This window comes from Heliangelus exortis, chromosome 1, assembly GCF_036169615.1.
Source record: "Heliangelus exortis chromosome 1, bHelExo1.hap1, whole genome shotgun sequence".
NCBI lineage: Eukaryota > Metazoa > Chordata > Aves > Apodiformes > Trochilidae > Heliangelus > Heliangelus exortis.
Genome location: NC_092422.1, coordinates 92,470,004 through 92,497,705, shown reverse-complemented (window position 1 = coordinate 92,497,705; position 27,702 = coordinate 92,470,004). Strand labels below are relative to the sequence as shown.

The 27,702-nt window shown below is 42.8% G+C and overlaps 2 protein-coding genes and 1 long non-coding RNA gene across 10 annotated transcripts in view; 1 reads left to right on the top strand and 2 right to left on the bottom strand.

Annotated features, from left to right (window-relative positions):
- Positions 1 to 3,038: 3,038 nt before the first annotated feature.
- On the bottom strand, positions 3,039 to 10,612 carry LOC139801006 (uncharacterized). Of its 2 annotated transcripts, none has more exons than XR_011728039.1 (5): positions 10,463 to 10,612; positions 7,868 to 9,453; positions 6,523 to 6,679; positions 4,822 to 4,974; positions 3,039 to 3,272 (listed from the first exon to the last, which is right to left on the bottom strand). It is a non-coding gene; the product is annotated as an uncharacterized lncRNA (long non-coding RNA). The 2 variants fall into 2 exon arrangements; XR_011728040.1 differs by having other exon boundaries at positions 9,241 to 9,453.
- A 181-nt stretch (positions 10,613 to 10,793) lies between these two features.
- On the top strand, positions 10,794 to 16,059 carry SOD1 (superoxide dismutase 1). 2 transcript variants are annotated; one of them, XM_071754642.1, is made up of 5 exons: positions 10,794 to 10,985; positions 11,842 to 11,935; positions 12,433 to 12,502; positions 14,477 to 14,591; positions 15,509 to 16,059. In XM_071754642.1, the coding sequence occupies exons 1-5, from the start codon at positions 10,911 to 10,913 to the stop codon at positions 15,617 to 15,619; spliced, it is 465 nt and encodes a 154-aa protein (XP_071610743.1). In that variant the 5' UTR covers positions 10,794 to 10,910; the 3' UTR covers positions 15,620 to 16,059. The 2 variants fall into 2 exon arrangements, with proteins under 2 accessions (XP_071610743.1, XP_071610735.1); XM_071754634.1 differs by having other exon boundaries at positions 10,838 to 11,081.
- A 3,208-nt stretch (positions 16,060 to 19,267) lies between these two features.
- The window catches only part of SCAF4 (SR-related CTD associated factor 4), a 44,701-nt gene continuing 36,266 nt past the window's right edge, over positions 19,268 to 27,702 (bottom strand). For all 6 annotated transcript variants that reach the window (XM_071754623.1, XM_071754595.1, XM_071754613.1 and 3 more), the window contains one exon: positions 19,268 to 20,477. In XM_071754623.1, the coding sequence (XP_071610724.1) occupies positions 19,636 to 20,477 (842 nt within the window). In that variant the 3' untranslated portion in view covers positions 19,268 to 19,635. The remainder of the gene's footprint in view (positions 20,478 to 27,702) is intronic.

The following is a 27,702-nucleotide window of genomic DNA, read 5'->3' as shown; positions in this document are numbered from 1 at the left end:
GCTTCCTGGTCTCTTTTCAGACTAGTTTCCAACCTCTGTGAGGCAGATTCTCCCTTGCAGAAAACTATCAGCTATCTTCGCCAGGTACTGTGGGATAAGGAAGGAGGTTTTTTTTTTACATAGTTTATATCGTCACGTAGCCAAAGATTCACCAAGGTTTCCAAATTACAAACCTAATTTAAAGATGACAAGTTTATTTTTGTTGAGTTGACAAGCATACAGAATTTCTTCTTTTTGCTTCCTCAGACCCCTCACCCACAAATCTTAATGGTATCAAAGCATATCCATGAGACAGTTATGTCTTATCCAAGTCCTGCTTTTGCCGGATGGTCTGAGCCTGGAATCTGTACAAAACAGGATTAGACATGAAGCACGTGAGTTTGGCAAAGGGATGTACTGGGAGGAGGGCAATAAGGAGCTACCACAGCAGTTCCTGTTTAACAGAGTAAGGACCATCTTCTTGAAATGTTCCTTTTAGGTCTTTTTTTAATTGAAACAGACTGATCTCTGCACTAACTGGGAGTTAACCATGACTTCTAAAACCTTGCCTGGCTCAGATGGGCTTCAGTTTCTCACAGTTCTTAGATGTGAATGCCTGGCAGATAGATGCAGGGGTTCCCCACACAGGACTTTCTCTGAAGAGCTGGTGTCCCAGGGACTGGCACCAGCAACGTGCACAGTGCTGGTGGGGTCTGCCTGAGCCAAAAACTGCTAAAAAACAAGTGCTCAGAAACGGGATGTGATGGGCTGCAGAAGATCAGTGGCCACTTCAGGAGAGCTGGTGGTTTGTCTGCTTGTTTATAAGGTGCAGTGGGAATTTCTTCTCACAACCCTGGGTTTCCTGAAGAAGGATAAAATTGGTAATATATACATGAAAGAGGGCAGGGGAAGTTTTTTGTATGTATAGAATAACCAGTGAGCATGGTTATCTTACTTCTGTTTGTGGCTACTACAAATTTTCTAGTACTTTAACAAATAAAGAGTAAGAGTACTGTGGAAAGTGTGAATATGTTAAATGAAACCTGGACGACTGACGCCATCCAGTGGCTGGCACACATTAACACACTTGCCATCGATAACAAACCCCGAATTGACTGGAACAAACACTGACCGCTTCCCCCTCCATGCTGTTTAAAGTCATCCACACAGCATTTTTTTTTCCCCTTTGGTCCTACCAGCCTTATGCAGGAAAAAAAAAAAAAAAAAAAAAAAAAAAAAAAAAAAAAAACCTCACATACGTTGTATCTAGCTTGGTTTTAAGCACATCTTTCCCTTTAGAAAGCATCGTCTAGAGTTTAGACTCTGCGAGGCAATCTCCATAAATGTTGTTGTCCATGCTGCTGAGATTATATCTGATCTCTTTTCATGTGCCTGATGGGGATGCAATAAGCTGTCCCTTGCCCTTGTATAGTGAGTACCTCCAACAAAGAGCCATGGGAGAAATGTGTTGGAGTGAATTTGGGGTACAGAGCAAAACTGACTTTATTTGTTTCTGTGACAGTGCGTTACAGAGTCACACTCTGTTGCCCCTATGTAGTTCAGGTAGCCCTTATAAAACAGGTGCAATGTGAACTCTCAGCCAGCTAGCAGGAGGCAAGAAGAAAGCTGTAGCTGCAGCATATTTGTACCTGTGATATTAGCCAGGCCCTTATTTCTATATCCTTCAAAAACCCTGTTAGCTAACTGCCACCACGAAGCACAGTCATCTGTCATCCTGCTCTGGCCTCCTCCTCTCACACACTGGCAAAGACAGAGCAGGCAGAGCTGCAGGATCACCAAACCCACTCTGGATGTGTTTCTGCATCTGCTCAAGCATTTGTGGTGGGGGACTTGCAGCAAGCTCCTAGCAGAGCCCTAGGGGACACAATCCCCTGCTTTCAGAGGGAGCAAAGAATGCAGAAAGATGGTCCAGTATGGCGAGTTCTCCTGTTTGTTTCTTTTTAGTGCCCCACAGAAGGGAGGAGTCCCAGCCTGATCTGCCTGTCCTCACAGACACAGAGCTGGAGTGCAGCTATTGCTGAGATGGAAACAATAGCCAACACAAAAAGCCAACAGCAGGGGAAATGAGGCAGCAGAAGGCTTTGCACATCTCCTGATGGCAGTCGCTTCGAAGCCCTTACTGGCTCTTATCTGCTGTAAGTCTGGCATGTGCCAGAATGCAAGGCTGCCCGTGCCTGAAATGAAGGGGCCCAGATACCATGAAAACTGCACATCCAGAGCTAGTGCCATGCAAGTGGCCTTCCACAGCCTGAAGCAAATGGTCTCCTGTTGACTGTTACACATCTGCAGGGTAACATGTTCCTACAAGGTGCACCGCCAGTGCATGCCCAGGTCCCAGTGCTGCAGCCAGCACTCACCAGTGGCAGCCAGGACTTACCGTAGAACAGGAATGAGAATTACTTTAGGGAAGTCCAGTTTTTCACCAGCACGGTGCCAACTGAGGCTGCAAGGAAGACTCAAGATGGTGATTTGTTGTCTGGAGAGATGCGGAGGCCGAATTGCATCAACTCATGCTGAGCAGGTTCTTCAGTCTGCCCTGGGCAAAGGCTGCTATTGTCCCTTGGACTTGGCAGTGTAACCACATGCAGTGTCACTCCTTAACCACATTATGCCAGTGTGGTCATGCTTAGAAAATCCCTGCTATTAAGAGTAATAAATTAGCCTGGATCGTAGCAACAGGAACTGATTAGGGAATAAACTACACTTGAAGTCGGAGTGGTGCTGCTCTCCAGCCGCTGGGTGCCATAACCTCCTCTTCCTCCAGGGCTGCAAGCAGAGGGGCACAGCACAGGAGCCTCACAGACATGTGACAAGCTGGGCTGCCTGCCAGGGGCCGTTTGCAAGTTTGTATTACTCCATCTCTGGAAAGGTGCAGGGACTGTCCCACCAGGCCCACATGGCCTCTCAGAGCCCCCGGCGCCAGCGAGCTGGGGAGAGTGCTGACAGTGCTGGACAAGGCTCAATGCAGACACAGATTTCTGTGGACGCCGGAGCCTGTTCCAGAGCAGCAACAAAGCTTGATCCTGGCTACAGACAGCCTTTCAAAAGTCTCTTCACACAAGCGAATGTGGACCACCAAAAGCAAGAGTCATAGTGCCTGAGTCCTGACTGGGAACTTGCAAATCTGTTCTGGCCATATTTTGCAAAGGCATTCCAGATCACACAAATCCAGAGGGATGATGGTTCCCTCTGCACACGCTGGGTGCAAAGTCTGCAGGCCTTCTCCTGTGGTGCACTTTGTCCTTTTGGCAGGGCTGGAGATACCTGCTGACCTATGAAAAAGTTTCCTTGCAGATGAAAAGTAGCCACATAAATATTAATTACGTGGTACTTTGGAAATTATATTACAATACCTAGCTAATGCATTTCACAGCTGCATTCCCACTTATTAATTGCATGCGTTAAAATAGCACCCAGAAGCCTCTTTTCACTGACAACTGTACAAACCCAAGCTGAGTTCTGTTTCTTGCTCATGAAAGAACTCAGCCACTCCCCAACCACCCAGCGTCCAAGGAGAAGAAATCACGTGTTCAGAAATCCAAATAAAAACGCATCTTTGTTATTCTGGAGACCTGCCTGGATGTATTCTGTTTGCAAGTCTTGATTTTCTGCTACCAAAATGTGATAGCTGACCCTGTTGTATCATTTAGGTATTTTCTAATTGCATAAATACCATTTTCACAGTGCTTTTCCACTGAATCAAACAATTGTATCTCCAGGCTACACAACACAGCTGACTTTTAAGTAAAAAAAAAAAAAAAAAAAGTACAAACCACCTCATTATTTAATGTACTGACACCTGCTGTACTACTAAAATGTAAATATGGTAAATACTAAGTAGAGAGTGCAACACAGTTTGCACCAGGGAGTGCTGAAAAGTATATCCATATGAAACTGCATGGGAAGTTACGTCTGGCATATACTTATGTGGGTTGAGATTTGCAAAGCAACTTATATATCAAGTGCCAGTAAGAATTTAGTTAGAATGACAAGAACTTTTACAAATAAAAACCTAGGTAAAAATCTGAGAATAAGCTTTTATTTTTCTGTGCTGTAAATTAAATCCTTTGTAGGTCATTATATATAACACATAATGTACGAAAAGGTACAGTTTTGTTTTGGTTTTTTTTATTGATTTTTATCCTAGTTGATATTTTAAATTTATTTTCCTAATATATATTTATACACTCACACAAACGTGCTTATTTAGGGGCCTGGAGCCTTCTAATGGACAAAATAACATTCCTGAATGCATAAACATTTTGACAATCCTAATTAAAACCAAACCAAACCAAAACAAACATTTGTGTTAGATGAATATTCTGGACAACATTCTCTCTTTACCAGCCAGCCTCAAAGGTAATATTTTCACTTTTTCATACAAAAGATGTTAACTACCAGCAAACTCTAGTCTGCTTTGCTCTGTAGTCTGGATTATGTTCCCCCACATAAGCAAACTTGCCAGACACCACTGAGTACCTTCAAACACCCGTGCATCCGTTTTCTTCCCGACAGTGCCAACGCCCGATAAGTGCGAGCTGAGATGCCAGAGCTCCAGCACCTCCAGCACCACTGCTCCTGAGCCAGCACAGGGCTCACCAGGAGCCTGGCACCATGCCAGGGAGCTCTGCTGGCACAGCCTCAAGAGATGCCTGTTTGCCAGAAAGAGGGTGAAGGTCTCGCAGGACTTCGGTCTGCCTTATATCGGTCGTGCCAACAGCCTTGTGCTCCTGGGGGAGCAGAAACCCAGACCCTGTGGGCCTGATTTTGGTTCCAGTGAATCCGGCTGCAGCACACAATCCCAGGACTTGCCCCACTCACCTACAAGTGGCAGGGGATGGGGACTGCAGGGGTCTGACACGGCTGGAAGAGAGGTGTCCATTGCCTCAGTGGGGTGTGTACCCTGGGACAGATGTTTTCTGGCTGCTGGTTATAGTTGTGCCTCTCTGTCTGTCATCCGAGTGGACAAATAAACTGCTTGGAGGTGGGGCATGCATGCAGTGAGGCTGATGAAGCAACATTAGTTTAAAATAGGCACATGCAGAAGAATAAGGATTCAGATTATGTTTTTTATTACCTTAACCAAAACTTTATTTTGAATTTTTTATAAACTATTCCAGACCAGTAAAAAAACAATTCAATGAAAAAATCTAGGTAATAATTTAAAAGCCATTTTAAACTTAAGCTGTTTTCCCACAATCCAGTTTGATTGCAGTTGTCACTTTGTATTATATCATCAGCTCCCATAAAGATGTCAACAAATTATTTTTTCTGCAAACACTCAGAAAATCCACAGGATTTCATGTTTGTATCCATCCTGTATTGCCTATATTGTTTATGACAGTCCTGCCAGTCACTGTGAGTTGTTTCATATTCCCAGTTTCAGACTGTCAGGCTGTTTCAATGGGGCAGCTCTCCTGATGGCTGATGGCCATGTGGAAGCTCTGGCTCACTGGCCCTGAGCAAGGTGCTGCAGGATCAGCTTTCCTTGGCAAGAGCTCCTCACTTTCTCATGGCATTTTTTCCAGCCAGACTTCACAAAGCTTTTTGAGCAGAACTGAGGGTCTGCAGTTTCTCTCATAAGCGACTTCTACCGTTCCAGGGAGACAGAGGCAAACAATTAGTCTTAATAATATAATTTATTAGTCTTAATAGTATATAGTCTTAATAATATAATTTAAAAATTGTAAGCATTCTAGAGTACTGTTAGGGACCTGGTCTGAAATCCCCCTGGCAGTGGGCAATGCCAAGAGCACCCTCTCCAGTGACTGCTCCTGCCCATACAGGCACCTAACACCAGTTCCTGCAGAACACTGAAATAACATGACCAATACTTGAAAGTCCAGCCCTTGGTGAATGTTAACAAGAAGAAAAGAAAACCAACAACAACAACAACAACAAAAAAAAAAAAAAAACCACCTCAACAAACAACAACAAAAAAAACCAAAACAAAACCAACAAAAAACCAATCAGTGGGCAGACCTTGATTAGCACCAGTGCCCTAGAAGGGCTGTAGTAACTTGCAGCTGCAAGTACCCATGCTGGGTACAAAGGTCTTCAATATTTACACAACTTTTTCTTTGAGTCTCATGTTTCAAGATGACTCAGCTTGTCAAGCAATGGAAGGTGAGCAATTTGCAGCAGTAAGATTAGCTCAGTTCAACTGTTAAAAGTGAATGGTATTTTTAATCTTGTGTGTTTCGGGCAAAGACTTTCCAGATGACACTATGTTAATTCTATTAATTACTTTGGTTACCAGCACCACTCCACCACCCCTTAATTAGAATGGCAGGCTTTCCACTAGGGAGCCATCATCACAAAGTTTCTAGTGAATTTCCACAGTGCTTTTCATCTTCAAAATTATATATAAATATAAACTCAGTTAATTACTTCTTCTAGCATCCCCTAGAGTGGGGAACTGTCATTACTCACATGTAATCAAATGAGAAGACTTTAATGACAGGATGTCTTGGCCAGAGCAGCACAGAGGCACGGGGCTCAATGTGGTTCCTCAGCTAGTACGTACCTCGTGCTCTGAGATCCTGCAGAGAGCCTTCAGAGATGCACAGGGGCTGGCAGGTAGGGAATGACACCTCCAGGAGCCCTTCTGTATCAGCTGGAGGCCAGAGGAGATAGCCTGGAGTATCACAGGTGGTGTGAGACACAGATCAGTAGACAGCTGAGCCCAGTGACAAAGCAAGCATTAGACAGTAGGGAATTCCAGCATCCAGAGAGCAGGAAAAAAAAAAAACTCGACCCACTAGCCTCATCTAGACCATTCTTAACACAGAATAATAATCTACATGCAGTACAGCACTCTGCTTACTGAACAAGCCTGAACAAACACACATATTCTCTGCACATTAGGTGACTCACAAATGCAGCAAGTTTTTTATGGTGCCACAGCACGAGGTCACAATAACATTGGAAGTGTAACTTCCACATTTCCACAGGGAAGACCTAGATGACAAGACCATGCATCCCATCCATTAGAGCACCAGTAAGCCACTACTAATCACCTTCATGTAGCAGGAATAACTCAGCTACTGAGCTGGAAAAATGTGTTAGGGATAGCCAAAGATCTGCCCCAGGAGTAGAAGGGACTGCTCTGATCCAGCCCTGCTGAGATTCTCAGCTACTAGAGGAGAAGAGCCACTTGTCTGCTTTCCTGAATGCTGGGATGAGCCAGAGGTGTGACCTCCCGAGACACACATCCAAGCACATAACAGGCCCTTACAAAGGACCATTTTATTCTAAATTTATGCTGCTTCTATTTATTTTTCTTAAGACAATAAACATTAAAAATTACATTAATGCAGATTAGTATATAGTGCCTTTGATGACTGAGCACCTATGCACACAAGCTTAGGTGATCTGGAGTGATATTTACCACTAATGTTATTTTCACACCATGTTTTTCCAGCAGAGACTTCACAAGTAGGAAATACTGTATATTTGCACAGATGTATTGTTGCCATGGGAACCCCAACCCTCAAAATTCCCTCTAATTTTTTAATCCATGTAAAATCTTGATCAGATCTGTGCGGACTTTTTTCTTGACTTTTTTTTTCTACATTTTTACAGGTTTGGGATTTTTTGTTAATTTTGCATATTTTGCTTCTGTCTACACAGAAGACTGAAGACAGACTTCCTCACTGCATTTGTTTTAAAAGCCAAAGAGAACTGTGTACGACACTGGAAGGTGCAGGTTAAGTGCTGGTTGTACTATTTGGCTGGAAAATGTTTCCTGAAACCACCCATGTCATTTAAAGAAGCTTAAAGCAGTTCATTATTTGATCTTATCGTGCTTCTGTAGGAGTCAACAAAGATAGTAATTACATTCAAAATGAAGGCAACAGGAACAAACCTTTCAAGATTTCTTAGTGAGCACTGCCATGAGCCAGTCAGCACTGAAAATACTGAGTGCATTGCAGGAACCTGCCTTCCAAAACAGGTCCCATAAAGGCCTTGAAAAGAAAAGTAGCAGTCCTGTTTCCACAGTGTCCAGTTAACAGGGCCCTGGTGAGCTGAAGCCATGTTCCATGTTTAATAGATTCAGCACTGAATGAAGGAACCAGATCCTCAGAAGAGGTAAACTGGAATTGCTCCCTTCACTTCAGCAGAGTTGCAGAGTTTTTCTGTATGTTCACCCAGCCCTATGCCTGTTCCTCCCGTGTTTGCTTCCTCTGGGCTCCAGAGCCACCCCCTTTATCACCAGCTCACCTGTCAAGATGCAGCCAGGCCCAAGCTCTAAGCTTCTTCCAAGCTAGGATAGCAGAACCAGGGGTATGGGTCAAAGGCAGATGTCAAAGAAGTGCCAGAGTTGCAAGAGATGCTACTCTTCTGCATGTCTGCCAGATCCTCTGATTTACTGAAGTTGCTACTGTCAAATTTTGTAATGACAATTTTTACTTTTCCTTCTTTCCTCTCTGCTTAGACTCTGTTACTCCAAACAACAAAATAACATGCTGTTCAGCTGCTTCAGCGTGGATTTTTCACTAAAACTCTTCCCTACTGGTGAGATTTAACAAACTAAATGAGCTAAAAGGAAGTATGTGGAAAAAAACTAAGAAAAACCTTTCCCTAGCTTCTCATGTAAGACTTGAGTGAAATAGTACACCTGTAAACTAATAGTTGTGCATGTCTATTGTACTTGTGAAAGAGTGATAGAAAACACTCCAAAGGATGAGGTCATGACCCTATATAAGATTACTGAGCTCTTTTTCCATGTGCCAAACTCTTGCATACTAGTCCTTGAAATTCCTATCTCTTTTAACCTCCTATTGCTGCTATCTTCACCACGCTGTCTCTTAGTTGTCTACCTCAGGCATCTGGCAATTCAGGGTATCTTCACAGGTAACCTGACATTGATGTCTAATGCAATAAATCTCTGGAATCATTACTTCATATTATTAAACTTGATGCATTAAAAGGCCTGACACTTCTGGCTCTTATCCATCTGTTTGTCCTGCATTCATGTAGAGGCATGAAAAAGGGCAGACCTTGAAATTTTACCTCCAGGAAGGAAGGAATAAATATATCTGGTAAAAACATCAGCAGACTTTGGAGAGAGGCCTTAAAATAAAAGAAAGCACTATAGCACCACACCCAAGATGTCCCTCTTTGCAAAAGGGCAGACAAATTAAGATAGTGATATGGGAGCCAAAGATGACTGAAAATAAAATCAGACACTACAATCTCTCTAAGTTTATAAACATTTTTAAATCAAACAAGATTCACCTTGAGGGCACTGAAATTTTTCCTCTTCACTTAGCAACCATTCGTCGTGCTGCAGGCTGTGCCATGTGGATAGACCTGTTTGCTCACAAGTAACTTACAGAAATATTTCTCTCCAGGCACATCAGAAGTGAAACTCAAGGGAGTTCAATTCACAGTGCCAAGATGCCTCCTAGATAGGCAGCTGCAGAGCTCTCCTGCTTTCTCAGCTTTTTCCTGGGAATAAAATACAAATATGTACCTGCCTCTTAGACAAATACTCTCCATGATTTTTCCCCTACTATTTCTTTTTCAAGAAGAGAAATACACCACTTACCCAAACAACTCCCTGTTTTTTTGACTCATGTTATCTGAGCCGTGTCCCAAGTGTCACGGCTGATGTGTGAAACTGACCTTGTACATCCTTCCCTGACTATATGGTATCCTCAACCAGGTGACTTAAAACCACCTGGGCTTTAAGTCATTTATACCTTGGACATACACAGATTACCTAAGTTCCCACGTACTGTAAAATCATCCTGTGCTTCTTATTTAACTTCTCCCTCAATAACGCAGCAGAAAAAACACAAAATGTGGGGCTGCCAAAGGAAATAATTACATGCAACCTTTCGTTCTTAAAATACTCAAAGCTGCAGATCTTTGAACAAAACTGCAGACCTGTATGCTCACCAAGTCTGGTGTTAACATTCCCTTGGAATCTTAAGTTTGGCAATGTTAATAGCATGGAGAGAACCTGTTTTGTCATATCTGCCCTACACATCCCTCAATAAAGGCCAGCAGCCGAGCAGCACCAACTTTAGATTGTTAACTCTGATGGTTGCTCTACAACAAGTATCCTGGGCAGGGCAACTATTTTGAAATGCAAAACTCTTCCGAGGCAACTTCAAAACTGCATTCCGATTTCAGACCAGACTTCAGGATGCGGCACACCTCAGAGGAACACTGGGAAACAGCCTCCAGGGGAGGGAAAAAGATCCCGAAGTACTAGAAGAAAAATGTTTTCAACAAAGAAAAATAACACTTATGCTGCAAAATATTGGCTATTTTGGGGCACGTTTATAGAAAATAGGCTTTTTTTTTTTTGATGTCTGAATGAAACCGTAGCATTAGAACACCGAAAAACTGAAGCCTGATGGAAGCTTTCAAGTGAGACTGCTTCACGCACACGGGGGGGGGCCCTCAGGGGCCCAGGTGCCACCACGACGCGCAACGCAGCAGCAGCAACCTTCAGGCTCTCGAGATAACACTCGGAGCGGGACAATGCGCACGGTTTGACCCCTTGTCCCCCGCTGCCTAGCTCGCCCGGGCACCATTCCGCCACCATCCGAGGAAACCCCGCTTCCCCCCGGCCCCTCCGCCCTCACGGCAGCAGACGCCACCCTGACCATTCCTCCCCTGCCGCCGCCGTTACACAACGGCCTCGCCCGCCCATTGGCTCGGAGACGCGCGCCGCTGATTGGCACTCACCCGCGCGCTGCCGCGACCCGGCCCCTGCGATTGGCCGAAGGCGGCGCACCGGCTGCGCGAGGAGAGGCCCGCGAGCGCAGCGCCATTGGCCGCGGCGCTGGCGGGCCGGGCTATATAAAGGCGGCGGGCAGGGCGGGGCGGCAGTCCTCGGGCGCCGCTTGCTGGGGTCTGCGCTGAGCCCGCCGCTCTCCGGCTGCCGCGGGAACATGGCGACGCTGAAGGCCGTGTGTGTGATGAAGGGGGACGGCCCCGTGCAGGGCGTCATCCACTTCCAGCAGCAGGCAAGGGCTTGGGCGGGGGTTCACCCCTCTCCCTCCGCTCCTCTCCCGGCGGGGGCTCGTCTGGCCGCGGTGCTGAGTCATCTGGAGGGCTGGGCGGTGAGGTTCGCCCTTCCCCTCGTCCTCCTACCCGGAGGCCGCGGGGGCTGCGCGGTGCGGGGTTGCCCTGAGGGCCGTGTCCCAGCCACCGGTGGAGGTGGGAGGGACCGGGGCGGTGGCTTTCGCACCCTGGCGTGCCCCTGGGTCAGGCGGCGGGCAGCTGCCGCGGGGCTGGGCCCGCTGGGCTCAAGGAGGCGCCCTGGACACCGTGTGGCGCAGCGCCGGGAGCGCTGCCGGACCGGCGGCCCGCGGGTGCCTTCCGCCCTGCGTGGGGCTGCTCTGGGTGTTCCCTGCTCCCAGAGTAGGGCTGAAGGGAACGGTAATGCCAAACGGCCCGAGCCCTTAACTTAGCAGATAAACTTTCAGATAAACAGAAGACAATATATAACATATAGTAATATATAATATTATTATAATACCCGCGTAAAGGTATTATTACTCTGTTTGTAACGGAGGAGTTACTTTAGGTTTAGGTAAACCTCCAGACGGAAGTAGTGACCGTTCTTAAAAGCCAGTGAGCTGATAAAAGGCATTTGCCTTTCTTTTTGATACATAGTGAAGTGGCTAAATAAATTCGGGCATCCCGTGAAATAATTGTGTTGTCATACAGAATGAGTTAGAGGAAGGTAATAGTTCATGTCTTGGTAGCTGAACTTGTAGTGCAGTCTTTTGTGCTTTCTTTTGACAAGGAAGCTTCATGTGATACAAGGCCATTTAATGTTGTAGTAATTTTGGTGATAATGAATTTTTTCCATTAAAGGGTAATGGACCAGTGAAAATCAGTGGAAAAATCAGTGGCTTGGCTGATGGAGAGCATGGCTTTCATGTCCACGAATTTGGTGACAACACAAATGGTAAGATATCTGTCCCAGCTTTTGTTTTACAGCTGTACTGGGATTGCAGAGCTTTAAAGAGCTTTTTTATGTGTTGCAGCAGCAACTAGTGTAAATGTGCTTGGGTAACATGACTGCAAATCTGTGTTAAGAAATTATGACATTTCCTAAGGAATTGCTTCCCCATTTAATACTCTTGAGCATGTTTAGGCTGGTATTCAAGATCTACCATATCAAGCACTAACCTAAATACGTAGTTACCTAGTGTTAAGAAATAAGAAAGCTTTCAGCTGAGCCCACAGTGTTCTAGAATGAGTAACTTACTTTAGTGAACTTGGAAGTCTATAGTAGGTTACTTATCTCCTGAGGATTAGTAGGACAGAGTAGCTGTTTCATCATTAGTAACTTGATTTGCTATGGCTGTTGGAGGTGTACATTGGTGTAGCGTGCAAGCAACAGATTTAAACTGGCTACTTCAAAAAAAATAATCTACTTTTGGTGGCTGTGTTCCATTTCAGGATGTGTCAGTGCAGGTCCTCACTTCAATCCTGAGGGCAAGCAGCATGGTGGACCAACTGATGCAGAAAGGTGAGTTTAACATGCCTGGTCTCTGACTGAGTAGCTACTCCATGCAGCAGCCATCTAAGTGTTCCTTTGTGCTTAGAACGCCATTTCATGACCTTCAGTACCAGAAAAAAGCTGGTAGTTCCTGCAGGACTTCTAGGATCAGCTCTGATAACTGGTGATTCATTAAGACACCTTGAGCCCAAGAGTATGGGTAAATTGTAGTCTTTGGGACATAATATTGGCTTTATCATAATCTGGGGAGAGGAAGAAATAAAGGCTTTTACTCTGAAGGTTTCTCAGGATGTGGGTGATTCCTGTGTTACTTCACCAGTTTGTGGTGATTTGCTTGTGTTCTGGGGCCAGCTTTTACCAACAGGAGACCAGAACTGTCAGCTCCTGAGCTGGTTTGTCATGTGGCAGATGATGATCATCAATGGAAGGTACTGAGGCTTCAGAGGAGACTGCAAGATTAATACAAAGCTGACAAAGCATGGTGGTTTTTAATTGGGTGTGTGAGGCTGTTCTTAGCCTCTTAGCTTGGGTACTGTACTACCTGCAGTATGTGGCCCTTAAGGGGCTGTGTCTCTGCAGGGTCTGATGCTTATGCTGGTTATTTCTGTACTTCAGTAGGACCCGAGACCTCTTTCTTCCCCTTGAAGCAGTTTTCATAGTCAAATTACACTCATGGAAGCCTTGCATGCTTGAGACTTGATGCTTGAGCAACTAGTTAGGATGCTGGCTGGGTTTGGAGGCCAAGAAGGGGCTGTACAAGAGCTGAAGATGTGTGTGGTGGTGAGTGGAGCTTAGGAGCAAGTGTAACAGACTGGTCTGGCAGAAGTAAGGTCTGCCCAAGCACTGGGACCAACTTGGCTTTGGGATTAGCCTTCAAGTGCTCAATACATGTCTGTAAGTCCACCTTCTGTGACTGCTAAATTCCCACCTGAGTGATGAGTTGCATGCCAGAGCATGGAAGCTGGCTGCTAGCCAGCAGTCTGGGTGACAGAGCAGTGTGAAATGGTGTGCTCGCAGGCAGCCAACTGCTCCAGTGCTAAAGGTCAAAGTGGCATGAACATGGTGGCTTCTGCTGGTTGTATTTTGTCAGATTGTACTTGTATTGTCACCTGACTACTCAGGCAGCTGTAGACTGTGGGATCCCTTAGGAGGGTGTAAGAACTAGATCATGCTCTTATCAGGGTAGGGTAGAAACAATTTGACTGAAGCTACTTGGAAGCTTGAATCAATTCCTAAAGAGAAAACTGCCCTTGACCTATTTTTTTAGGACTTGGTTAAAAATATAAAATTGGCACTCTGCTAAGAAGCTGGTTGCCAGCATTCAGTGAGCTGAGCTGGTCACCCTGCGTGCATGGAGAGTTTTAGAAATGAGTTTGTATTTGAGGTTCTGAATCTGGAAAGAAGAGCTTTGCAGCTTTTCTTTTGAGTGAATGGTTTGTGTGTAGCAGATGGATAGAAAACGATATGCTTGAGTGTCCAGAAGGTCAGGGAAAACTGAACATCAGGCTTCTATCTTAAGGGAAGTCCTAAAAGAGATGTAGCTCTGCTAAAAGGTGTGGTGTGGTAGGCTGATGCAGTAGTCAGCTGTGGTAGTCATTAGAACTTAACTGGCACTTGATGCATCTCCCTTTTGACCTCTCTCTTAAACTGCTTTTATTAATCCTATTTAAACCTAGAGTCTGCAGCTGCTTGTGGAGTAGCTAATTTGTATTAGACATTAAAAGCTCTTAAGAATAGCAGTGTTTACACCAAACTTTGTATGTGCAGGAAAGGTTTTCACCTAATGTGAGAGACTGCATTTTAATTATCACCAGCTAAAGCAATTAGAAGAGCCAATGGGTGAGGGACTTAAATACTGTTTAAGGTAAGGTGGTGGAGTACTGGAGTGTAGTAACTGCTACTGTATTGTATTGTCCAGGCCATCACTTAAAAGATCTTTCAGTTCAACCAAGTTTTCTGAGTTTCCTTGCACCTTTGTGTTAGGCACGTGGGAGACCTTGGCAATGTGACTGCTAAAGGAGGAGTGGCAGAAGTGGGCATAGAAGATTCAGTCATTTCTCTCAGCGGACCACACAATGTCATTGGGCGTACCATGGTGGTAAGTGTCTTGGGGCCTACTTGGATGCTTTAAGGAGCTCTTGAGCAATCTTTTACCAGCAGGTAGAGACTTTCTGATGCTGGAGACTCAGCCTTGGTGTGTGTTACAGAACTTGTAGTGTGAGATTGCAGGGTGGGAGATCACCCAGTGGGGGAGATTTTTGAAGCCTTGCTAGGAAGTTTTGTTATTGGTATGGCACCTTGCTGCCATGAGATCTTACGTTTTTCCTTCCTTCTGAAGATGTTCCTTTCCATTAAACTTTGCCTCTTCCAGCTGTGACTAAAGCAACCAGATTTGAAGAAGGAACTGCCGGTCTGGCACAAATGCTGTCACAGAAGGGCATGGCAAGGGACATTGTTGATACAATGTCTGATAAGTCTGGTCTGTTGTTGGTGTAAATTGTACTGTGGTCTCCCCAGGAAGGAGGAAAGAAGAGGCTGAGTAGACTTGGCCACAGATGAGCCCTGTCAGTTTTGTTCCCCTTGGGGCTCCAGTGAGTACTGAAATCACTGCACTCCAGGCTTGGGCTGGTGACCAAGGAGCGAGGATATAGCACTTCAGATAGTGCAGCCAAGGCACTGCACCACGGGTCAGTCAGTCTTGTGTTGTAATGGGTGAACTTGAACATCAAGTCTGAGCTTGCTACAAGTCTTTGAAGCAAGGTTTTTTTGTGACTTAAGCACAAACAAATTTGGCTGAAGGCAGCTCATCTTTATCAGACAAGTCTAATCTTAAGTTCTTCACATGAATTTTACTTTGGCCTTGAGCACTAGAGAATTACAATAGGCTCTCTCTGTTGTGTAACATGCTGCTGGAAAATGGCAACTCTGCTTGTCAGGGCTGCTATTCATGAGTAGTGAAAAATATTGATTAGTTATGCAATAACATGAATTAAGGTATCTTCAATTCTCTTTTAGGTCCATGAGAAACGTGATGACCTGGGTAGAGGGGGAGATAATGAGAGCAAATTAACTGGAAATGCTGGACCTCGTTTAGCTTGTGGTGTAATTGGAATAGCAAAGAGCTAAGTATTGTACCTGAAATGCTTAAGATGAGTGTACTTGCCCTTTCTGCAAGCAAAAGGTTTATCACTTAATCTCATTACTACTCTACATTCTGAGTATCAGTTAAACCAGTGAAGACTGACTTAATTTTGTATTATGTATATTGCAATTAAAGTGACCCTGATGGAATGTCTCTGTAGTCTTCTGCTAAAGCATTTACTGAAACCATTGAGTATAACTTCACTATCAGGAACTCCAGTTTACTGTAATGGAAGATGTCATAGCCATCACACCCCAAACACTGAAACTTCTGTTATGGTGTAGATTTGGAGGATTAGCCTTACGAGCTCTAGCAAGACTACTTGGCAAAGAGTGGTGGGCACTGTATGTACTGGGGCTTCCTCCTGGCAGAGTTGCAGCACTTGTAGGTTTCAAACTTGTGTAATAAACTTGCTGGGCAAATACACCTTTGTCTTGCTGTCTATAAAAAAAATAAATCCCATCATCCTCCCAAACCCCCTTCTGCTGACTTGCTAGCATGGAAAAGGGGGCCTGGACTTCCTCAAGCCAGCAGGTAATTAGTGAGACACCAACAGCATCCAGCAAGTTGCTTCCAGCCAGTGCCCCTGGAAAAAGGAAGACCCAGGATCAAGCAGCATGTTCCTTGTTGCTTATGTTGTCATGCATTTATTTACCTGTGACATAATTCACATTTTGCCATGGTAACCTGGCACTCCATGCCGGTGGTTTTATATGCCTAAGGTCAATGGCTGATGAGCAGAAATCCCTTTTTGCTGTAAAATGTAATGGTGTGCAACAGCTGTGACACTTGCATGTGATTGCAGTGTGTGCGTGTGTGTGCGTGTGTGTGCGTGTGTGTGGATGTGGTAGGGAAGTCCCAAGCACCTGGAAGGGTCTGGCTCCAACATGTGGCCTTGTGCCTGGTCTGGCTGGGTTGGTTGGATTGCTCTGGGCTGGTGTGCAGTGATAGTCTGGATGGATTGATGAAGACAGCTCCTTTCTTTGCAGGAGTGTCTAGAGTGGGATAGGTCTTTCCTTAAAAAAGATACGCAGTTAGAAGTTGTACATTTAATTTCATAAAATTCTTCAGCAGTGCAGTTGCTGTATACATGTGCCAGCTTTTGTTATTCTCTTGTATGTGTCTCTTAAACACAGATTTCCAAGTCTTTTAATAGACAAAATTATTAATTTTAATGAAGACTTGTATTAACATTCCTTAATATTGTACATAAAAGGTATTCATGGAAGTAGTTTGTTTCAGACACCTGGACTCCAGTGTTGCATGTTACAAATAGAATGGCTTTTGGTAGTATGGCAGAAATACTGTAGTAACACTGTCGACTCACATTGACTGCAGGTGGCAAACAATTCTGTGCAGTCTTTACCCACCTGTACCTCCTCCCAGGGGTAAGTCTGTGCTCTGCTGCAGCAGAATGAGTGTATGCCCCTTTCTGCTTACCCCTTAGCTTCAGAGGATGCAGAACACTTGAATGCCCACAAATGCCACCATCACATCTTTGCATTTTGAAAGTTTTGAGGACTCTCATCGGCTCCATGTTTCCCAAGGGGGGAAAATACCAAGCTTGGTAAACTATAGGTGGAACAGGAACTCTGGCAGTTCTACTGTTTGCCCCAGCTGCTCTCAGGGCTGACCCTGGGAGCTTGGAAGGCCTGGTGTATGCAAATGCTGACTTTCCAGTCTGGTTGCTCTTGTTGGGTTCAGTGGCTGATGGCACACCAGCAGAGTTGTTCACATTGTACTGAACAATATATAAGTAATATGTGATTTATGTGCCAGCAGCTGGTTGGAACTCACAGGCATGGAATGACCAAGGTAGAAATTGCTGATGCCGTAGTGTCTCAGGAACAGATACTTGCTAATTAATATATACGTACAAATTTCAGGCTTGTCTTATTTTGCAGGTAGAAATTTGGTAGCTGGGGAAGAGTAGAATAGTTACACTGATGATGCTTTAATGATCTTGCATTGCCAGTTGGTTTATTACACAATTACTGCTTCAAAAGGCAGTAAGAAACTATTCCGTAAAGGATGTTCTAAGTTTTGTTTCCAATCGCCTAAAAAGGGAAATGGAGAGAATGTGAGGTGTGGCATTTGCATTAGCAGAGAAGCCTTCTGTCCTTGTTTTCAAATCCTCTAATAAAGTATATTCATTGAAAAAAAAATATATAATCCTACCTTCTTACAGAATTATGGCAGTTTTTACTAAGGCAAGTCTAAGTGTAAGACATCAATGTCTGGCTTTGCATGAAAAAAGATCGTTCCGCTGGCCCAGCATGAAACAAACATTAAGGACACAGGTTTTAACATATGGAAGCTGAGTTCACTACAAGTATGTAAACAGTGTTTTTCTCTCTTTATTCTGCTATTGCAAGAACATAAAAATATATGTCCTCTCCCCCATCCATAACTCCACATTTTCTTTCCCACCCCTCCTCCCTCCCCCAGAAAAATTCCCTCTGCCGCAAAGCAGCTATGAAAAAAGTACTGGTGTAAGAAAGCAGCTGCCCTCCACTTAGGGGGGAAAAAAACCCAACTTTAAAAGTAGAACACACCTACATCAAGGAGAAAAAAAAAAAAAATTAAATATGCACAGGATTCATACAATTTTTCCACTACACTTCTAGAGTTAAACAAGCTCCAGCCGAAGGCCTGCTGCCACCCAGATGTGGCAGCCTGGTGCCACTCGTGCCACTGAGGAGCGAGTGAGTGTGTTTGAGGGCAGAACTGCTGGGGTTCTGACTCTGCTTCAGTCCAACGCAGCTGTCTCTGAACTGTTTGCACCTGAAGGGCCAACCCCCAGGAGCAAGTATTTGCCCTCATAATAATAATTACTTAAGTGGTATGGAGGGAAGATGGTAAAACTTACACAAATACATGAAAATGCACTCTGTCCATCAGGCTACAAGACTTAGGTGGGTAAAAATTTTAACACCTACCTCTTGCAGGATTACAGGAGGTAGACATTGTTAACACAGAACAGTAGCAGCCCAGACTTGAGTGAATGAAGAGGCAGCATTTTAGAATCCTTGCACACCCTCCCGCCTCCCTTCCTTTTCCCAGCCCTGTTTAAAAAAAATAGGTTAGCATTTTATATTGTGTTTTGGTGTCTTTGATTTCTCTTTCACCCCACTTTCCAAAAAGCATCAATGAATAACAAGTACAAAAGATGCTGACCTGGTGTGCTTCCTTGCCCACCATACACAGTAATTTCATAACATCACAAGCAGAGCAGACTAAGGATGTCTGAAGGTGTCCAGTTTTTTCAAAAAAGGCTCGTTAGGGCAACATTTACTACAGAACCAGTTGGAGGTGGGGGTGGAAATAAAAATAATGGATTTCATTGCAAACACTAAACAGTTAACTCTTCAATTAACATTTTTAAACCACTAACTTTTACCTAGTATGGTCAAGTAGATCATTAAAATCCAGCAATCTAAAAATCAAAATGACTATTACAAATAAAAAATTGTTTCTGTGAACAGCTACACAAACAGATGTATTTCTTTTAACAAATATAAACAAAACAGTCTAATTTAGACTCCAATACAGCATTAACAGTTCAAACTTTAAGATGTTGAACACTCCTTTTCCACTTCAGTGCAGTGTAGGAAGAATAGCACACGTTAAAGTTTGTTACGAAAATAGAGTTTATTAAAAACACATCCCTATTGTTTTGAGGAGCTTTCACCGTTACCTTTTCTTAAATTAAAAAAAAAAAATAGAAAGCACTTCTACTTCTGATTTGTAAACTTTTTAAAGTCAAAACTTTAAAAAAGTTACAGCAAAAATGGGTAATATTTTAATCATATCTTCAGTATCTCATGTTATGTTGTGGCTATTTTAAATAGGAGGGAAGCAATCAAATTGCTTACAATTCCCCACCAACTATCGAGGGGCTGTGATATAAGCAGAAGCAAATATGATACAGCAGACTGTACAACTCTAAAGCTCTACACTCCAACAAATGTCACTGTCATCTCTCAAGGACTTCCAGTCTTTAGCGAGGAGCCTCTGCCACTGAGCCCATCTCCTTTTCCGCTTGTTCCACAGATGAGGTAGCCTCGGATGTTAACTCTTCAGCAGGCTTTGCACCTGCAGGTTCAGACTCTCCCGCAGCGAGTTCTGAAACAATGTCTGCGTCTTTCGTTTTGCCGCTGTGGGAGTCGTGGTTTTTGTCGCCATCTGCCCTGTCTGTCATCTCTGGTTTCTCCTTTCCTCGATTTTCTTCCTTGTCTCTGCGGGACTCCCTGTCTCTGGAATCCCTCTCTCTGTCTCGATGGCCACTGGACCGCCTGTTTCTGTCCTCCAAGTCTCTGTGCCTATCGCGCTCGGGGCTCCTTCTCCCCCACTCTCGCCTGTCGCGACTACCGGGTCGCTCGTGATCTCGGTCATCGTTGCGGTTCCCGTAGCGGTCGCGATCGTTTTCTACCCGATTGCTGAAAGATCTCCTTCCGTATCTTTCCTGGTCTCTGTTAGACGTGTACGTCTGCCTGTCGTTCCTAAACTGCCTCCCATCTCTGTTATCCTCGGGTCCGCCTGGCCCCCCGCTTCCCGGCATCCCCCCAGGTCTCACAAAGTGACCCGGCGGCGGGTAAGGGGTTTTCATTCCGTGGGGGGGTGGCATCCCAAAGCCCCCTGGCCCCGGCGGGGGCCCTCTGTGCATCATGTGGGGAGGCATGTGTCGGGGTGGCATCAAGGGAAACCTCTGCAGAGGAGGGGGTGGCATTCCTGGTGGTCGCTGGAGTGGTATCAAACCAGGCCGGGCTCCTAAAAGGCCAGTGGAGGGAGTCTGCAACCCAACCACCGGGGCTGGAGGGGGTGGCGCAACTCCTTGAGTGCCTGAAACAAACAAACACACAGGGACAAAGTCAAATCAGAGGCTGGCAAGAAGGGACAATACAGCACTTCAGCATTTAAAAAAATGTTCTGAAACTGTCTCGTGAAACAAGTGACACTGAAATTGTGACAGAGGGAGAGCAGCCTGCAGTGTGCACTGGCTTACTTACTGTATATAGAGAGATCACTGTCTTTAAGAGAAGCTTCTGTTGTGCTAGGCATAATATTCAAATGGCAGTAAATAACTTATCCCAAAGGCTTCCTTTTGTGAAGAAGCCATTGCCAGTATGCAGGGTCAGAGCTCTTCCTGATCTGGTTGGGGACAAAACACCTTCCCAATAGATCATGCTTTCCAGGCTTCCTGCATAAAGACACCTCACCTCCTTTAGTTAGCTTTAAAACCTTTCTCCTCTATTATAAACATCAGTGAAATCATATCCAGCTACAGTGCTTGTGATTTGAACTGGGTCATAAACACCACTTTCAGCAGGTAAAAGGCACAGTATGCTGTGAAGGGAGAGGAAAGATCCCAGCCTGGCTGGAGCAGGAGCAGGGAATTACAGGGAATTCAATTTGCTGTTCCAAAGAAAAGGGATTAATCCAAGTTTAATTTTAATAAAATAAACCTTGCAATGTAAATGGGAAGGGAATGCAACAAGTGATTTCTGAATTTTATTTTTTAAATACAATTTCCCATCCTTTATAGCACATACCCAACACCAACTACTTGCAATTATTAATCATGGACTACTGTTTTAGCAAGGTCTTTAGAACAGAAAAACAACTCTGCAAACATACCATTTGAGAAAGCTCAGCCCAAAGCCTGCTGACATCAACACAAGATGAACTGAACCACAGATAACCGAGCTCCAGACGAGGACTTCATGCCAAGAAGCATGTGCCAATTTTATCTTGTGGACCTCATTTTAACTCCCAACATTATTGTCCCATGTTCCCTGTAGCTTTAATATGGGATTTATTAACTCCTTCTGCTCATTAGCAGTTATTAGCAAAAAACAAGTCCCATATATGACAGTATGTTTGCACTGAAATTTAAAAGATCAACTTTTACCAGCAGAAGCAGTAAAAATCTCTCCTAATCCATCTTGTGCTCCTTTAGGACTATAAGTAATGTTTTATTTCTACCTGTTTAATTAAATGGAAATTTAAGAGTGCAGGTTACAGAAAATTTTCTAACTCCTGCCCTGGGTAAAACCAGAAAGTGAAGTATCTTTGCAAATGAACAGTAGAATTAAATACTTGGCAATATCATCAGTGAAAACTGCACTTTGATTTCAACTTAATGAGCACAGTGGAGCAGGCATCCCAGGTAACCTTCCATCCAGCTGTTATACCTTCCCTCTTCCTCCTTCTGATACATTCAGTATTTCAACCCCCAACTACAGAACTGAACTTTCACCGTAACGCTTCTTATGCTTAAGAACATCTCTAACAGGACCTTTTCACCTGAGTGCTATTTATATTCATATTACAAGGAAACTGGACGTTGCTCATCAGGGAACTCAGGTAACAAGGAAGTGAATATTCTTCCAGTCCATGGTATCACCTTACCTTCCCCTCCAAGCAGTCAATTTTAAGACACGGCTTGACAGGCAACAAACAATCTTTGAAAGAAATGGTCCAGCAGCAACAGCAAATTTTTATGCTGGCTTTTCCTTTTTCTTTTCTTTTTTTTGTGTTTGCTTTTGTTTTCCCTTCTCCTTTTTAATTTCCAAAGGTACAGCCCTCCTCATGTTCATAACTAGGGCTGTAAGTCACCTAATTTAAACTCCTCTCATTACTTAGCACTACAGGTCTGACAAGACAGGCATATGGCTGATGAGGTCTTCCATGGATGTTTCTTTACTGAATTCTGAAGTTGTAGGTTATTTTTGCTGATGACTAAATTCTTCCACAGAAGATTACAAGCAAGGCAAAAAGGAATAACTGAGCTCTAATGAGCTGAGGAGAATAAGCATATGCTGCTGCTTCATAGCAAAGAGTGGATGTGGGTTATGACAGCATGAACATAAGGCATGTGTGAAAAGATTTTAAAATTCAACAAGTAAGAGTAATTTAAATTCTCAGCCTCATTTCTTCACAAAATGCAGCACAGAAGCAGCATAATGGTATCTGAAACCATTCTTTTCCAATCTCAACTACATCAGCAGGGTAGGTGAACACACTTAAATCAGCCCACTCACATTTTCAGGCAGGCTGAATTACCCTGTAGGAAATGCTATTAAGAGGTTTTTTTACTGGGCTGACAAACCAGGCACTAATTGAAAATTTACTCCAAAATACATCCAAGTTTACTGAAAACGCTCAGTGAAATTTGTGCTCCAGATTGCATGTGCAATATCTCAAAAAATTTAAAGCCCTTACTTGTCTTACACAGGGAAAGACCCCCTGTGTAAAATTTAAATAGTTTGTCGAGCTTGATGACATACCAGGGCTCCTAGAGAAGCAATAAAGTGATCTCATGACCTTCTCGTACCTGTGCCAATGAGCGACGGAATTTATCTGCCCCAGCCTGTATTTTATTCATTTGCTTATAACTGCAAGCTTTTTTGTGGCAACTAACCTTGCCATCTTGCTTATGGGTATAAAATAACCATCCCTTTCACCAGCTGCTTATTCTGCATAATGTGGCTCAATCTCAGATGTTAACAACAACAATCCTCAGATGTTAACAACTAATGTATTAATTCTAGTCAAGTGTGCAAATACAGTTTGTTTTTGGAACTTTTATTTTTAAAATAACTTTCATGTGTGATGCACATTGAAAGGTCCTCAGAACTTAGTGTTTGGTACAAAGAATGTGGATGCAAGTGTACTAGGAAAACCCACCGTCACCAACCACAAGTGTTGCTTCAGAGGTGCAAGGACAATCAGTGTCAGCAGTTTTGTAATTTCACTTTACTAGCACGACAGAGCCCAAAATGCTACAGTTGTCCTGAAGAAGTGTCTTCTGTCCAGAGAGGTCACAGGAGTAATCCTCACTGTTTTGATAAATTAGGTGAAAAGCTAGATTTCTGTGTCACTGTAACATCATTTCAGTGTCACCGTCACTTCACTTCTGATTATCTTCTCTTCTGCCTGGACAAATCCCATGTTCCCTTGTAATAATTGCTAGAGTTACAAATGCTCACATAACAGAAGTGTAGCATTTGGTTATTTTTTTAAAACTTCTTTCTACTAAGTGATTGCAAGTGTCTCTTATGATCTGTTAAATTACTTAGCTGCTTTACTGTTACGAGAAAGCAAGTGAAGGAATGGTGCTTTCTGAATGTGACACAGCAATCCTGCTTCAAATACAACTCCTTTGCAAATCTGATGGAAACAGGTAGGAGAACATGAAGTCAAAAGCTTAGGATTCCAGCAGAAGAGGCTAAAGTTTTACACTTTGAGTGTGATGCTGATGTTCTTCAACATTTAGCAAGTCACATTAAATCTCCTTTCAATCTCCAGCAGGAAATGTTGCATTTTAAAACTAGAACATTAAATACTACCAGGAAACTACTGACAGAAGGACAACGCTTTAAGTCTTTTGTCTTTTTCTGGAGCTGGATACAGAATCCTTTAAATCAGGCCAAGACTGTAACGACAGAAGCCTAAACTTGAGAGCCTAAATATCAATTCACTGCTTAAACAACCTGCCATAAATACCAGCACTTTTCAGGGTAGTCAATGTCCATCACTGAAGCCAGCAGGAGCTTGATGCTATGCACAGAAGATGCTTGAACAAGGAGGTAAGAGTCAAACTACATTATCTGTACAATGCTGGTTACTGGTATTAAGATTCCTAAAATTTGTGCCCTAAAAACCCACTGAATTGATCCAGGTCAAGGGAATCATGAAGGCAAATCTGAATTCCATGAATGGTGCTTGAGAGTTCGCGTTCCCTTACCTCTGAGCTCTCATTCCTTAGTAACATGACAGCAACAGTCACATATATAATAAGCAAACACAGTGTTTGTTATGCTTTTAAAATGGGCTACCACAAGAAATTTGGAAATTTATTAAGTTGATCACTGTATTAATAAAAAGCTCACCCCTCCTGTGAAGGACTTCATAATATAGTCGTACTCTGATGCAGAGAATTTTGTAGTCTTTAAGAATTTAATGCCAATTACAAAAAGACCATGTAGTTACTTAAGAACAAACCAGCAAGGGAGGAAAAAAAAAGAAAGTAATTCCACATGCATAAACAGGAAATGAATACCAAGTTTGATGAGAACTACAGCATAATCTTTGATAATATGTAATTATCATCGTAGGAATTTTGGTAAAAAGAGCACTAGACCAGAACCTACAAACTGCAATATAGTGTATTTAATCAAGATAAGAGATCACAGAATCTGAGTATTTGAAACAGAGCATCTGCAACAGCAGTTTATTACTGGTCCAAATTACAGCATTTGCTCAACACTAAGAACAAGTTGGCAAATCAAAATGATTTAAAAGCCTGTCACTTTCTGCAATATGTACACGTAAAAGGAGGCTAAAACTATCTGCTTTGCAGATCATTAAAAAGAATTACATATGAGCATACACTCACAAAACCAGTTACAGTCTGGATAATCTTGTTCAAATTAAGAACAAGAGCTATAACAGCAGCAAACACGATCAAGGATACAACTAAATCAAAACAACCTGATGGTGGTTTTTAGAAATAAGCACAAAAAAATTCAGACACAATGTCCACGAGGACTCACTCCTCTGAAGCACAAATATGTCTCTGTTGGAAGTGATGAAAGAATTACACTGGAGGAACGAATGGTATTAGTGGAGATGAAACAGAATGGAACTTACATTACTAAGAAAGCATAAGAAATCTTACAGTAATAAATTTAGAAATACTTTGTAACATAGCTTCCATATAAAAAATGAACAGATAGAAAGGTAAGCTTAACTTTTAAATTACAAAAATCAGAAAAGAGCTCCTCTGTGTTTGTACAGATTATATAAGGCGTTCTCAGGAAAGGTTATGTTTAGATTTCTATGGCAGTCTCTTCAAAAGCCATCTTCACTCCTTGAATTCAGCCTGCTGAAGCAAGTTTCCTGCCCAAATATCCGAAGAATATTTCTTCATTCTTCATGTTATATTACTCAAGCCCCTTCATACCTATATCCCCAAGCAGATTCCTCATGACATACTTCATGATGCTGTCAAACAACTCTTTCTTCCACCTTCTCATCTCAGCTTGGAGAACCACATCATGGGAATGTTTTAACAAGCAGTTTGAGGACTTTGTGAGAAACCAGTCACACAAACAGCCACCTAATTCAAATTGCTAAACCATATAAATGTTGAGGTCCTTTAGTCTGAAGCATTCCATTTCCCATGTCTGCACTTTCCCATGGCTATCTGAGGATGCTGCTGTACCTACTCATTTCTTTTGTCCAGTCCATTTGCCTCTGACCTGTACAAGACCGTAGGTCAGATACTAAGCCTACATTTCATTGTCAAGACTGCAAGTCCTTCTAGGCTCCAGGACCAGGATACATATGTAGATTGCATCTCATGCCCACACACATGGTGAAAACCTGGCATTTCCCATGCTTTGATTTCCCTAGTGACACACAGAATGAAAAGGAAGGAATGAGAATGCATCCCAGCCAGCTCTTGAACTCAGAGGACAGGGAGGGGAAGACTTCAAAGGACACTTCTTTGCTATCTAGATCAGCAGGAGTGGTGGAAAACAATTTCTTTCATGTTTTTCTTCTAGCCTAAGGAGAGACCAGATCTGGACTCTCACATGCAGAGCTAAGCTCAACTGATAAGTGAATCAAAGTGATTTTTTAAGAAGACAGTTCCATTTGTGTTAACTTAGGGAAATTTTAGAAGCAAAGACAACTGATATTAATATTTTATCTTTAATCATGTAAAAGTTATAATGTAATCATGTAAGTATTATGATTATGTTTCTTCTCATGTTCTCCTTTCTTATAACAGATTGTGAGCCGTCCCCCTTAACTCCAAAATGTCAGGCTAGAGGGATGCACATAACTCCTTGATTAGAAGAAACAACTTCTTGAAATAAGACACTCATCAACATAAAATGCTACTACTTAAGTAAACACACAGATCTCTAAGTCACTACTTCAGCACTACTCTTTCTAAGCTGACATAAAAGCTCTTCCATTCCCTTGTTGATAGGCCTTAACATTGAGACAAAGCACACTGGCCACATGAACAATTTCATCTCCCTCAACTATTCAGTAAACAAGTTAATAAAGACAAAAACCAAAGGGAAGTTCTTGATTTTAGATTCCATCAAATTCAGCTTCCTTGAACTTCTAAGAATAAAAACAGCTACTGTTCAAGTAATTAATGAGGGTATACGATTTACTTCAATCTAATTTTGTAAAACCTTTTTTCTTTATGTGTACAGGAAATTGCTGAGTAACTTAGTACATTCCAAAGGCTTGGAATAAAAAGTTCACTTTATGTCATACAAGATGTAGTATCATGAAACTTTAAAAAATCTGATAATACTGTATTACAATTACAAGAAGTGTAACTTAACCACTGAGATGTGAATGTCCTAAAAAATACAGTCTGATAATCCCTATCACTGCCAAATTCTCTCAGTTTGAGGTGTCACTGCAGCATTTTTTAAGCTCTTTCTCTCTGCCAAGTGTCAAAGATACTCTACAACATTAACTATTGGATTTGCATATCTTCTCCAATAGATTTTTAAAAGCAGACTGGTTTTCAGAGAGAAGCAGTTCTTTAGTTTTTGAAAAATGTCTTATAAAAGGGTCTTATTTCAAATTTTCAGCATGAAGGATCCAATAATCATGGCTGGAAAATTTAGCCATCAAATCCCATAGAGCAGTTAGTTGTCAGAGAAACAAATCTTTGAGTGAGTATTTTTAGTGTACACTGTCAAGTTCTGGGCAGAGAAACACTGAAACAAAATTAGCTTTATTCATTCCCTTGTTATGCTCTCATTCAGAGGCCTGAAATCCCATAAATGTAATAATTTTATTAAAATCTGTAGGAAACAAGACTCAAGTATATTCTTGAGATTAACCCATAAAAGGCCATCCTAAAATTCAGCAGTCTTCTGTAATATTAAACAGTATGCACTGCCTTTAAAATTCTGACCAAGTTAATAGCATATAATGAAAAAGAATTTACATAAAGTATCCAAAGTGAGCTTGGTTTTGCTAGTCTAAATACCATTTTGTAATGTTTAAATAAGGTAACATATTGTTA

Bases quoted from the DNA above. Each gene is read 5' to 3' on its own strand.
- SOD1 (XM_071754634.1), top strand. From the start codon at position 10,911: ATGGCGACGCTGAAGGCCGTGTGTGTGATGAAGGGGGACGGCCCCGTG. The intron at 11,936-12,432 runs GTAAGATATCTG...GTTCCATTTCAG, and splicing joins ATTTGGTGACAACACAAATG to GATGTGTCAGTGCAGGTCCT. The intron at 12,503-14,476 runs GTGAGTTTAACA...CCTTTGTGTTAG, and splicing joins GGACCAACTGATGCAGAAAG to GCACGTGGGAGACCTTGGCA.